Source organism: Xiphophorus couchianus, chromosome 1, assembly GCF_001444195.1.
Source record: "Xiphophorus couchianus chromosome 1, X_couchianus-1.0, whole genome shotgun sequence".
Lineage (NCBI taxonomy): Eukaryota > Metazoa > Chordata > Actinopteri > Cyprinodontiformes > Poeciliidae > Xiphophorus > Xiphophorus couchianus.
The window spans coordinates 13,007,047-13,020,688 of NC_040228.1; the positions used below are offsets into that span (position 1 = coordinate 13,007,047).

The 13,642-nt window shown below is 41.0% G+C and overlaps 1 protein-coding gene across 4 annotated transcripts in view; it reads right to left on the reverse strand.

Moving 5' to 3' along the window:
* Positions 1-13,642, reverse strand: part of rerea (arginine-glutamic acid dipeptide (RE) repeats a) — a 177,792-nt gene that overhangs the window by 15,853 nt on the left and 148,297 nt on the right. For all 4 annotated transcript variants that reach the window (XM_028018163.1, XM_028018172.1, XM_028018154.1 and 1 more), the window contains one exon: positions 10,467-10,547. In XM_028018163.1, the coding sequence (XP_027873964.1) occupies positions 10,467-10,547 (81 nt within the window). The remainder of the gene's footprint in view (positions 1-10,466; positions 10,548-13,642) is intronic.

The window sequence follows — 13,642 nt, forward strand, 5'->3', positions numbered from 1 at the left end:
TGTGAAAAGCAATTTTGTTTCCAGAGTCTTTAGTATACATTTTATTTGTCTTTTTTTTATTTTGTTTATTTATTTTGGATATTTAAAATGTCTTCCAGTTCCAATGTGAAATTATTGATCTTTGAGAGTGTGTGTTTGCATTATTAGGCCTCTACCACTACATCACTTGGAAATGGTGTCAAAACACCAATATCATCCTTTATCAAAATAACTTCTGGGGCAATTTATTGTTCAGCAAAATTTGATATCTTGACAGGCCTAAGAAGGACTATGAATTTGAAATCTACAAAGATGCCACTGGATGGTTGGACGGACGGATGCTTAGGATGGATGGACAACCACATGTTTTAATAAATAACTGGTTGAATGCCTGGACACATGATGAACAAAATGATGTATGTACGTATTGCTGAATAATGGACAGATGGAGGGACGGTTGTGGACAAACGCAAGGATAACAAATAAATCGATAGACAGATGGATGGACAGACTGACAATGACAGATGGATGGACAAGTGGCTGAAGAAACGGATTAAACTTTCAGAAAATTGGATAAGGAATAAGGCCTGGAAACACAAATATTTGTCCATCTTCGAGGTTCTGTCTCAATAGTTGGATCAAATTCCACATTAGCTTGTGTACGAAACCAGCTGAAGGGGAGGCCATCTTGAAAAGTTGGGCCAATTCCACTCGCAAAATTTGCATGAATAAAAAGAAGCTGTCTTGGATAAATAAAATGAACAGCCAACTCAAAACAACATGGATTTCCTTCTCTCACTCCATAAAAGCAGGAAGCTAACGATAATTCTTGTCCGCTTCCTGAAAGCCGTGCTGTTTGTGCATCCATTTCAGGCGGTTACGGGGCGCGCCGGTCATTTCCTGTGCGCCTCCCTCCTCAACCTGGCTGGGGCCAGCTGGAAAGGCAGGCCGCAGGTGCGAACTGAGGGAAAGCAGGCGTCCTGATGTGAAATCTAATTGAAATGTGCAGATCAAAAGTGTGGAGCGGTGCCGTGCGCTGGCTTTGCTCTGTGCTTAATGACTGTTCTCAGCGGTGCTCCGCTGCCTCCTCGCTGCGGGCTGACAACCACACGGCCTCAGCACCGGCTTGGCAGACACAGAGAAAGGTCACCCTGCCTCTCCATCACTTGCACTGTGTCAAGTACCATTACATTAGGGCGAGCCTAATGAAAACATTAACTCAGGCTTTTGAACGAGAATTAACAGGTGCACTGATGAGCCGCTGCAGCCGGATGGAAATGAAAACAGAGCTACAAAGGAGGCGGATTAATAACGTCTTGATGAATTTAAGCAACCGAGAGCCGGTTTTGATGAGGAAGGACGGCTAAAGTGGAGTAAAAGCCAGAAAGATAATCCTCTCTGTGCGGTTCTAAAACAACCACTTTCAATGAGTCATTGTAAACAAAGGATATTGATCGTGAGACATAACAGGTTCAACATGCAGCCAAGTTCTACAATATGCGAGATAAAAGCAGCTGAAGATGAACACAACATTACTGCAGCTGAGGGAAGCTTTGCGCTGTAAATTAGTGTCAAAGGGAGACAGACAGATTACCTCTCAGGCTGCCTGCATGTCAAATTTAGGCCCTCTGAAGCTTCAGTCGCGTCTCTCACGCCGACTGTGTGCTTTTCTCCATCAAAGACACTTTGTCATGCTGCCGTAGGCAGCACTTTAACTTTCATTACCTTCTGTTTCTACCCCCGTGATCGGACGTCTGGGCTGCCAGTTAGGCGCTTAAAAGTGAAATTAATACCAAAAAAGCTGAAAACTCCATAAACTACATTCACGTGAATCTACTAACCAAAATTATGAAGGTATTTGAGCAAAACCTCGACAGGTCGTGGCTTTCGCTTAATAATTTTCTCAGACTCTGCCGAGTCGCTGTACAACGGCACAGACCTTGCTGTTGCTGTTCTGCAGAACATGAGATAGTGACAACATAAGCTCAGCATTATAAGGCCTTTTAGACCGCTTCCATCGGCAGGAGCTTTCTGGCTGCTGGATTATCCGACAAGCAAAGGGCTTACCCCTCTTATCACGACACTCAGAGCTTCCAGGGCAGTTATTGCCACTTAAAATAGGAAGCTGCACACAAATACAAGAGTGTGAAATAGATTTAAAGTTGGAGACCATGTGCTAAAACATTTTATCAAAGTTCTGGGATGGCCAGGAAGCAGGTCTGGGCTTTCAAATTATACATTATTTTAGCGAGGAAAATGTTTTCTTGAATTCAGGGAGGCCATCTATGGCTTTTTCTAAAACATTTTGAACATGAACTACTTTCATTTAAAACTTAGAAACAATTATTCATTCTTCCTAATGGACCTGCTGGCTTAAAAGTGAATCTCTGCAGCTCACACGCCTCTCTTGTTGCACTCGGTCAGCTGCTATCTTTCAACTTGCCGACCCGGACATTTCCCGTCCCTCTCAGTGGCAACAGCACAGATTTCCAAAAGAGCTTTAGCACGTTCCATGAGAGGTAGAGGCTGAAAATGTAATAGTATGTAACAGAACAGATACACAAAACATCTGATATTTCAGTATTTGTATTCTAATACATCAGACATTTTCTTTCAGGTACTCCACAACTCTACCAGGAATCAATTTCTGACTTCTCGTAATATATTTCTCAACACATTCTTCAAATTAAGGATTTTCACATATAGATTTTTCTTTGTTGTCTATACAAAATTCAAGTCATTGGTCAGAGTAACAGGCAAAACAGAGCGCCAAACAGCTCTAATTATTTATTCAAACAGTAACTCTGAATAATTGTTGTGTACAGGCATTAAATGGTGCCGTTTTGTTCCATAAAACACAGATTTAAACCCTGGGATTTGCAGTAAAACAAAAACCTGCCATTGTGTCTCAGTCTCCACCAGTTGGACCATATTTCACTGGTTTTATATTCCTGACGAGTTAACACATGTTGAATTCATGTGCTGCCATCTATGACAGCTGACATAATTAATCTAGACGCAGCAGCTCTGAAATGGCTTCAGTAATGCACAGATGTACTGATATGCTAATTAGCCATGTGCTGCGGCTATAATCGATATAAAACATATCAGGAGCCGTCGTCAATAAACCACATGAACCAAAACTACCTTCCTTGATTAAACATTAGGATTTTTTTTTTAATGTCAAATATTTGTCCTTGTAAGGGTGCAAACATGTTTTATAGATAAAAAACATGTTTTATAGATGAAACATACAGACTAAGTTTATTATAAATGCACAAAACAGCTTTTAACAACTAGCATTACGATATGTGTCGTGATGCAGAAACTGAGGTCAACAAGTTATAATGGATGATTTAGAAACAAAATATAATTAACCATTGCAGTAATTTCGGCTGCAGCCTAATTGCTGGTAGGACTTGTGGAGGAGCTGGAGTCCGTGATCCTGCGCTGCTGGTCTAGGTGGTCCAGTATGCGTTGGCAGGGCAGAGGGCGAGGGCTAAACTCGTGTGTTTACACCCTCATCCGCGCTCAGGCCCAGGCCCGGACAGATGGTTTCTGTTTTTCCTGGCAGATTTGTGACAGAGCCACAAAAGGCCCCTGCTTTGACATGAAGCCAAACGGTTAAGGCTGTTGCTGGCAGGGAAAGGAGAAGTGTTTGGGGGAAGAGGCGACGAGGGGGAGTTGCCGAGTCCGAAGCCGGGAAGAGACAAGAAGGAGGAACGAGCCAGCAGTGGATTACAATAGACGATCAAGGCCGAAACCGAGCGGTTTTACTTACTGAGGCTAATTCAGCAAGTAAAAATGCGTGATAAATATTTCAGGCGGTATGAGGGAATGGAGAGCACTGGGATGTCGTTTCTGGGCTCTGCTGGATGACGGTGAGTTGTGTAAACATCCATTAGAGCAGCGTGAAGCGGAGCTCCTCCCGTTTCCTCCTCAGCCTTCACACGGAGGAGGGCAGATTGCTTCCTGATTCATTTCAGGCAGGTTAGGGGGAAGTATTTCTAAACTAAATCAAACCGCGGTTTATTATATATGCGCTTGACCCATGGACCTTGAATTCCTCAACAGCCGTACAGCGTTTCGTTTGGCGGGCGCGCTGACTTCCATCACCTTTGAGCTGACTGCTAATGTAGGAGGAACCGTGCTGCGTGCTTACAGAGTTGAGGAGGCAAGAATTTAACTCCGAGGCCATTACAGAAACATTTTAGTGGAGAGAAACCGATCAGCCTTTTCATGGCTTACACCAATGTCTGGTTCTCTAAACGTCTAACCTGCTGATTCTGGTTTTTGTTTATCCTTAGGACAACGCACAAAAACGAAAAAGATGAACAGGTTTTCTCAGTTTTGACTACAACAAAGAGTTCAGTTATTCCCTTTTTATGCCCAAACCTTGATTTCTGTTAATCTTAAGAAAATAAAGTCAAATAAGTAAAAAAAACATTAGGTTACCTGTATTTAATTAAAGCCCCAAAAAACCAACAATAAGATGTGAAATTTTACCTGGCAATCAAACAGATTCTATTAAGGGAAGCTGAAAATGTGTATGTAACTCCTATGTGAAAAATGTTTCAATATGTCGCAGATGGAAACCAAAAAAAATAGATTAACACTAAAGACTTTACTACCACTGTTGGTATATGAAAGCACCAACCAGCAGCATGTACTTTGAGGCACTTTTCTTCATTAGATAAATGAAAAAATAATGGAGGATAATCTTGTGATTATTTAGTTTTCTATACAATTCAAAGCTTATTCAAAGCCAATTCTGGCTTGAGGCACTTAATATCAGGATAAACTAGTAGTCATTTGGGGCTCTAGATTTTAAATAAAGGAGAAAAACATTAACATTATAGACTTACTGGAATATGTTCACTTATTTTTATTTATATGAAATATGTATACAGACTCATCTCACTATTTGGCAGGAACCAGGTCAGTTTTCTCTTTCTCAAAGTATCCAAGCTATTTTTCAGTTATTTACAAGAGGAACCTTACTGTACAGATGTCCCATACATGTTAACAATTTAACTCTTACAAATTGGATTGGAATTTTCAATTTTAATAATTTAACTTAGCACACAAACTTGTTGAATCAACAAAAAATTATAAACACATTATAAAATGTGGCGGCTTTGGGTTAACCTTTGCAAAATTGTTTAACTGCTCTTTAAATTGTCTTTAATTCTTGGCAATAAAGAATTATTTTTAAAGAAATTCTTAATATTTAGAGGCTAATTATCTATAGAATCAAACACAAACAGCGTTTAGTCATTAAAATGTCTAAATAAAGCAAAGCGATGAGGTCGAGCATGGAGGAGGATCTCTGCATGTGGAAACTGGTTAAGCAGTTTCCACATGCAGCCCTGCGACGGCCGAGCTGCGCAGCGCCTTTCTGTAACGGGGCGACTGGATGAGCTCGGCTTTCACAGGTCAGGGATGCACAGGATGAAGAATCAGCACTCGTGTTTTTCCTGCTGTAAGCTCTTTTCCCAGTGAAAGCAGAGTGGAAGGCAACAGCGCCTTTGCACTGGCAGCTCAGTCCGGTGTGTTCTGCTGATAAGCCAGTCTGCAGAACCCACACAACACGTAGCCTACCAAAGACTCAATTACACACCGAGCGTCATCTATTAATCTGCCTACATTCAGCTGTGCCGAACTGCCTGCCGCCTTTTAAAAGAACATCAATATGTGCTGGTTGGGTTTATCTCAGCTGGCAGCAATATTACTACCTAAACACGCTAACCCATTTACCAAACACCGATCCTGTTCTCTCATCTGCTGTCAAACCCACCAGGCCACCGTAATTTTGCAGCAGCTTTAATTAATGTTTTAACCTAAATATTTATAATCACACCTATCCCCCCGAGGTTGGGACTGCTGGGCTAAGGACAAGGCAATTTAATCAATTTGACGTTTGTACAGATTGTACCAGGGCAAACATCTGCTGTGAGGTTGTGTTGAGAGCAGTGCTCTCCTGTTGGCCGTCTAGAAGATGACAGCAGCTGGAGGGGACAGAGCGCCGCTTTTACACACAGGCACAGGAGGAAACGAGAGAGGCTCGGCACGTCACCTTCTGGTTGATCCGAGCGCTAAAAATCAGGATGAGGTAAAAAAAAAAAAAAAAAAAAAAAAAAAAAAGATCACAAGCACACACGAGGTTGTTCATGGCCCTGAAAACCATAATGCCAACGTTTCTGAATGCTAATAATCCACGCTGAAAGATGTAAAGACAAACTGGCGGATGCTAATTCAATCCCCTTCCTGTGCTGTAGGAACCAAAAGGGCTTTTTAGTTGCTTTTAATCTGATTGTGGCTTTACTAGTTACCGGTTTGCACAGATTTATGGGTTTTTTTTAACCTGGTAGGTGATAAAGCAAGAAACACAATCCTTCATTGTAAAATTAACAGATTTATTATAGTTTTACTCCCTTTAAAATAAAAATAATTATGTTAGGTTAATAATTTTGCATTTTTGTAAAACTAGAGAGAAAAAACAATGGTAAGAGTAAGAAAATGCGTTGGTTTAAATAACTTTCAGATTTAATATTTATCATCACGTTACTTAAAATATGTGTGGGTTTGTGGTTTATATCAAATAAACACTAACAACATATATCCAACAAAAACTTTTAAGTTGGAGGACATTTTATTTGTTTCTGCTGTGGAAGCATTTTATTTAAGTAGCAAGCTAGCGCTAACTTGCATCTCTCGGTTTTGATAGGTCTTGTTGATTCAATTTGTGGGGGAGCTAATGTTCATCTCCTGCTGCCACTGGGTGACAAACCGAACAAATGGACTAATCCAAATGTTTGTGTTTGACTCCTGATTCTAGTTTCTTGTAAAGCTTTGACCTCCTTCTCTTGGCTCTGATTTACCTTTGAGTACCCAAATATAGAAAATATAGAATATATAAACAGGATGGAAAATATTTTCCAACCGTCCTGCTTTGAGCAGACATTGGTCATCAACGTTGAGTCCTCCTTCCTCAGCAGCACCAACCACACACAGCAGAAATAATAATATAAAAGAACTAGTTGATAAAAATACAAACATACAGCTTTTGCTCTAAGCTTGTAAACATTTTATGCTACTTCACTGGGTTTATTAGATTATAGTTGCTCTCTGTTCTCTTGCTCATCAGGTTTACGGTCTATAAATAAACATTATAATACACTTCTGCGTGTATCAAGTTAATAAATTACTTGGGCTTTCATGCCGTTTAAAATCTCTCGGGAGCACAGAGTCAAGCATGAGATGTTATTGCAATAGTATTTTTGTTCACTGAAGCGTATTTAACTTTCCAATTTCTGTGAGATGAAAAGAAACCAGTGACTGAGCACTGAAAATTGTTTTATCTGTCATAAAGTAGTAAGGTTAGAGATGCGTTTTTGTGTCCTAAAAGTCTAAATAACAATTAATTTATATGTTTTTGTGCGTATGATTTATAGGATGTTGTTTTTTTTCCCCTCTTTAATCTCTGGAAGTTTTGGCCTGTCCATTTCTGTGTTGAGCTGCACTGCAAACAGAGCTGAAGCTGATACAGCTCTGTTTAGCAAATACAGTCTGTTGACCCCCCTCCCTCCCTCCAACCCAAAACAACATTTTTCCTGAAAACCTCTCCAGTAAAAAAATAACAGCCGCAGAGTTTATCTCTAATCTGCCATTTTAGCATATTTGAGCTGTTCAAACAGTGGACTCAGCGAGCGCGTGCTCCATGACGTCCTCTCAGGAGTGAAGGAAATGGTGGCAGCACAGCTAGCTGCAGACGGTCAGACGGCACACCCACTTCCCCCCGCTGGGCCTTGCTGTGACTTTATATAAGGCATTCCTCACTGCTAGTCAGGCCTGGTGTGTTTACACAGAGCTGGGCGCTTACCCCTGGCACTGGCTGTTCGAGCTGTGCTGCTTCAGGGGCAGAGCGTCTAATACGAGCGAGGAGGAGCAGCGAGGGGCAGACACTCTGTACCGGACCTCTGTAGCCCTGGATATCCGCCCGAGGGCTTTAAGCTCCGCGCTACGCGCCAGGATTTAGAGCAGGAGTAAGCAGGCATGTGAGACATACTGCTCTATTTATGAAACAAAATATGAGTAAAAACACGAGATCAGCCCAACAGAAATCCATATCATCCTTCTGCAGTGACAGGCAGATATTAAACGCAGCGTTCCTTGAGGAATTGGCGCACAATAACTGGAATCATGTAATGTTTTAAATCCTCCATGTAGCAAGCCAGGCATTTTTAGCATCTAAAACAAGCTATATCCATTCTTCACATGTCACGACAGCCGTCCCTTCAAGTGTTTACAGGCCAGTTTATTTTTCGTATGCAGGAGGAAAATTAATCTCTCTCTCTCTGCTTTGTGGTGGCAGGCAAGAGGTACGGTCTATTACCTGCCAAGTAAACTCCCCCTCCAGGTTCGACTGCGTTAATACCGCCTTTATAGCCAATCAACCAGCCACATATTAAAAAATAAAACTAAAAATAACTGGAATGACTATTAAAGAATAAAAGGATTCAGCTTAAGACTTTTATGCCAGAATAACCAAATGAACATTTCACCAATATATTTTATGTTAACACAAGTAATCAAACTACTTCTAGAGTAATATTACATAAATTACTAGAGATTTAAAAAAGCTAAATAGATTTTGACCAGAAATTTAGTAATATTTAAGTGTGTATTGTGCAGAATATTTTCCCTTTTTGCCGTTCTGGTTTTATAAAGCAAAACCAGAACGGCAAGTACAACAAGCTGATATAAGCTGGTCAGCTAGGCAGGCTATCTGCTCAGGTAGCAAGCCTGCAATCAGCTGCGTAACTGTAATTTTCTCTTGAAAGAAGCTCCATTTGTTGGAGTTTCTCTCCTAGATGTATTTTTAAACAACACAATCCTCCTTGTAAACTCCTGAAAAGATCTAGGATGCCTCTTTTAGCCAGCTAGATCAAACTCGTCACGCCAGAATTTCTCATTCATGGGATTCAGGCTTGAGGACACAGAGCTGCTAATATTCTTCAACACAAAATTGTTGTTAAAACGAAAACGCCATCATGACTGAAGCTTTCTTTGCAACACAGTGCTGCCCCTTCCCCACCTGTTGCTGCTCACTGCCAGTCAGCTGACTGAAAGGAGGCTTATACACTTGCTCCCAAAAAAAAAATACAAATCTGATTGGAAATATTTTCGATATAAAGAAAAATTCTCATGAATGCAAAGCACAACTTCTTACTAGAAACTGGTCCATGAATAAATCAGACGTCATCTTTTCAAAAGGTCTGAATCGGTTTTCAGAAATGAAAAGAAACTGTGACACAGAACTGTGCACCGAGGAGTTCCTGAGTGTGTGAAAGTCTGTGTGTTTGACAGAGAGGTCTGCTGTACCCCCGCCCTGCAGCAGACGAGGAAATGAAGCAGATGAGAAGCATGACAAACAATTTAGGTTTTTTCGCTTTGATGTCTGTGTCAGCATTGTGCCGACACACTTCCAGCGGGAGCAGCCGCACAAAACAACAAGGTCTGCAAGGCTCTCTGAATCGAGGCTTCTCAGAGAGAGTAATCCAGCAGCCAACTCAAAGGTGTGAAGCTTTCTGTTGTAGGAAAATGCAGAATGCTGCTCTAAATTTCTCCTGTAGTAGAGCGGAAACTTTGCATTTTGTTGGCGGTGGGTTGCTTTGTAATCAATATTAAATTTCAGCAAACAGGAGCAAAGTCAGAACCGTGTTTTGCTTTTGTTACAATTTCCAGTCAATAAAAGTTAGCAGTCGTTAATCATTACCTGGGCCGGGATTTGAGCTTTTTTTTTGCACTTTGACAGAGGTCATACACAGTTGTTCAGCGACAATTACAGCAGGGACGTTTGCATTCACTCAAACGCAGCGGAGGGAAATATTGCAACAGCAACACCCCATGTTGCTAGGGCATGCAAATAACACAATTACAGAGTGTGAGAAGGATTAAATAACTGCCTCCACAAATCAAAAGCGCTGGCAGTGACAGGATAAAACGGCCGCCTCCACTGAGCCTCAAGTGTTTGGAAAGTTAAAAAAAAATCTCATTTATTCATGTTTCAGGATCTTGTAGCCCTTTTTTTGCAACTTTGACACACAAGTATTCCATAAAACAATGGAAGCATTAGACAACTGATAACTGCTGTAAAGGTCGACACTAAACTGTTACAGTTTACAGCACACATGCAGGACAATCGGGCGATGGTGTGCTGCAAGTTTACAAGCAGCAATCATGTCTAGTCTTTGAAGCAGATTTAAAATTTTATGTTTCCTGTTCCACGGAGTCTGTTAATGCAGGTCTTAGTAATTACAAAACAAGGCCTGTAGTTGGAAAGCGGCAGTGCTCAAAACATCCCCCTCAAGATGTTCCCAAGAACGCACCTTGTTTTTCTGTGCATCTGTATTTAAAAGGAGCAAACTCTGGAAAAGTTCAAGCTGCACAAAAAAACAAAAACAAACAAAAGAAAAACATCTTACCGTTTCTTTGTTGGGCAGCAGCTCTTTTCGGATCCTGAAGAAGTTTTTGCCAAACTGTCTCAGCCCTTTAATGAAGCGCTTCTGCAATTTTTCACAGAGGAAGAAAGAAAGAGAGAGAGAGAAAAAAAGACAAGTTAGTATATGTGAAGTCAGCTAAACTGCGGCTGCAAGAAGTTACTGCTGAGTACCACAACAACAAGGAAGAAAAAAAAGAGAAGGTTTTTCGTTTCTCTAGTCTGTGGTCGCAGAGGTTTGATGTGTGTTTGATAAACCTCCGTCGCTCCGTTTAAACTCCGGAGCAAACACAGCCATGTCAGGGCAAAAAACGAGGGAGGAAATGACTAGTAAGGCAGGGAGAGACTCTGAGATTAACCAAGTCGTTTCATGTCCTGTGAAAACACAGTTATCCAAACACTGCTGGATATAGAAACATTCACAATGTGCGTGGCTGTTAATCTCAAAAGGGAAAGTTCAATGTCAAAACCTGAACTTGGGAGTTGACAAATCAAGAAAACGTCACTAATTTTAGAATCAACACAAATAATCCGGTCGGAGTCAGAAGAAATCAAGTTACCAACACAGCGGTTGCCACTTCATGACATCGGCTCTAATCTGAAATAATGAAGGGAAAAAAAAAAAAAAAGCAAACGTGAACATGCCGCCTCACTTCACCGAGAGCAGAAGCAAAACCAGAAATCCAAACTACCTAAAACGCATTCGTTCTCCTTTAAGAGCCACAGACTGCGAGCCATGAAAAAACGGTGGCCGAAAACATTCACAACCAGCGAAGCAGACGACCGACAGATTTACTTTCTTGCTCCAGAGGCAAGCCCCGTTCCTCAGTGATCTCAGCTAACCGTTTCCAACCAAGTAACTCCGGCAAAAAGCGGGGAAAAGTCCACAGGGAGCGAACCTCCGCGTCCAGCCGCAGGTAAAAGAAGGGGAAAACAAATAAATCAGGGGACAAATCCACAAGGTCTCCGACAGCACGGCGATTCTTTTTCTTAACAAGAAAGAAATAGCTTGTCACTCTGTGCTCCTCCACTACAAAGGGGAAGGCTTTACATGTGATCTTTCTGCAAGAGAGCCGCTGGTTTGCGGCAGGCTGGAAAACCTGAAGTGGACTCTTGGTGGGCGCAGCGCTCATTTCAGCTCGTTTCTGCCCCATCTAAATCAGCAGGCGCATGATCTTTACCCACCAGAGAAAACACAGACAACTGTCTGCTAACAACAAATCAATAAAACTGCCTCTTTAACAGGAACCTGCGCCGCTCCTTTAAATGGATTTACAGCTTAGGGTGAGCATACACGGAGGTAAAACTAGCTGCGAGCCTGAGAGGGGAGGAAAAGCAGGCAAGGCTGACACAATTTGGGAGGAAAAAGCTTCTGGACATGATGGAAGGGAAAATGAGTGGGAAGTAAAACCAGACACGGAGCCTCTAATGAAGTTCACTTTCCAGCACAGTGAGTTATGTAACCGCAGATTGTTTACATATCCAGCTTTGGTGTGGAACAAAGGCCAAATTTACTGAAGTAAAAACAGCCAGCTGCAAAACACAACCGTTTCCCAGGGGGGTGAAAATACAGACATGCACAGGAGAAGAGCTCAGTGTAACCAGGAGGTGCAAAACTCTTGCATTTGAAGTCAGATATTAGCACAAACACGCTCTCAGTGTTAGGGTGCAACTAAATTACTACTCAACAAAAACTGCACCAGTCTAAACAATCAAACGCTAAAAGGACTGATTAGAAGCAACACGTGTTCTGCTGACATCTAAAACAAAAAAGGCCTGTCGCATCAGCCTCTTGGGACATCAGGTAATTTCCATTCATCACGCTGATGACAGGGGAGTTGATCAGCCAGTAGATGGAGCAATCTGTAACAAAGCGTCTCCAGCCATTTAAGAGGTCAAAGTGCATATTACCATTTGGATCGTCACTAACTCCACCCAGTCACAACAAAGAGAGATCAAGAGGATCAATATTAAAGAATTTGTGATAATAAAGCCTAAAATATTTAAACATTTGCTTTATAATTAAGATTAAAATGCCACAGCATTTTCTGAACACACCACCTTGCAAAGTTTTATCTATATTTAAGATAGAAAGTAGTTCTTACATTTCCCCTATCTGCTAATAGCCAGACCTATTGAATTCAATAACAACAACAAACAAACAATCAGGTTGACTGAAAACACTAAACACAAGTTAAAAAGAAACGGGATGAACCAATCGACTGCAAGTACGTCAGGAAAACCTCAACAAGTTAACCGTTAGCCACTAGCGACACCAAAGTTAGCATCTGTTTTTAGCTTCCCAAAGCTAACAAACTATTTCTGTTTCCTAATAGGCCTTGACTGCACTTAATCATTTCTACATGAAAATTAACAAACACTGGAAAACTGTGACTGGTTAGGTGTTAGCCGCCAATGATGAATATGTTAGCATTTGTTTCATTGCTTATTATTCATAGTAAACTAAAGGGTTAAATTCATAGTTTGTTAGTGAGCATAGGAAACCTTTGATCCTATTAGGGCGTTTTAAAGTCAATTATGTCACAACTATGCAGCGGTTTTAAGATTGACGCTGACCAGCTGCCGAGTTCCTCAAATGGTGAAGGCTCTGAATTTGGACACACCTGATGTCAACACAAACACATAAACTACAACTTGCTAAGAGCTAGGAGCTAGCCACTACCGATGCTAACGTTAGCATCTGCTTAGTAGCTTTCTACTGGTGATAAAATATGATGCCATTTCACATACCTTAAAAATCCATCTAGATAGTAACTATCTGTATATCAAAATGTAAAATACTTATAGTGATCAAACAGTGTGAGGCTATTGCTTATAGGCCTTCTGTTGCTGCTAAATTACATACTAAGAACACTACACATTACTAAATGTTAGTCACTAACCACCCTATTGGTATCTATTTTGTCATTTCCTTTCAGTACTTAAATAAAAGGCTTCTGCTTTTATTTAGTCTAGGTTGCAATTCATCATCTCTACTTCACAATGTAAAATACTTCAGACTGTTCAAGCCCTGAGGATACACTGACTGGTTTTAGTTAGAAATATTACATTTCACATCTAATTTATAGCCTTCCATCAATGATAAAATAAGGGGTCACTTTATTTCTTTAATGAGCCTAGATTGCAAATTATCATCTGTAG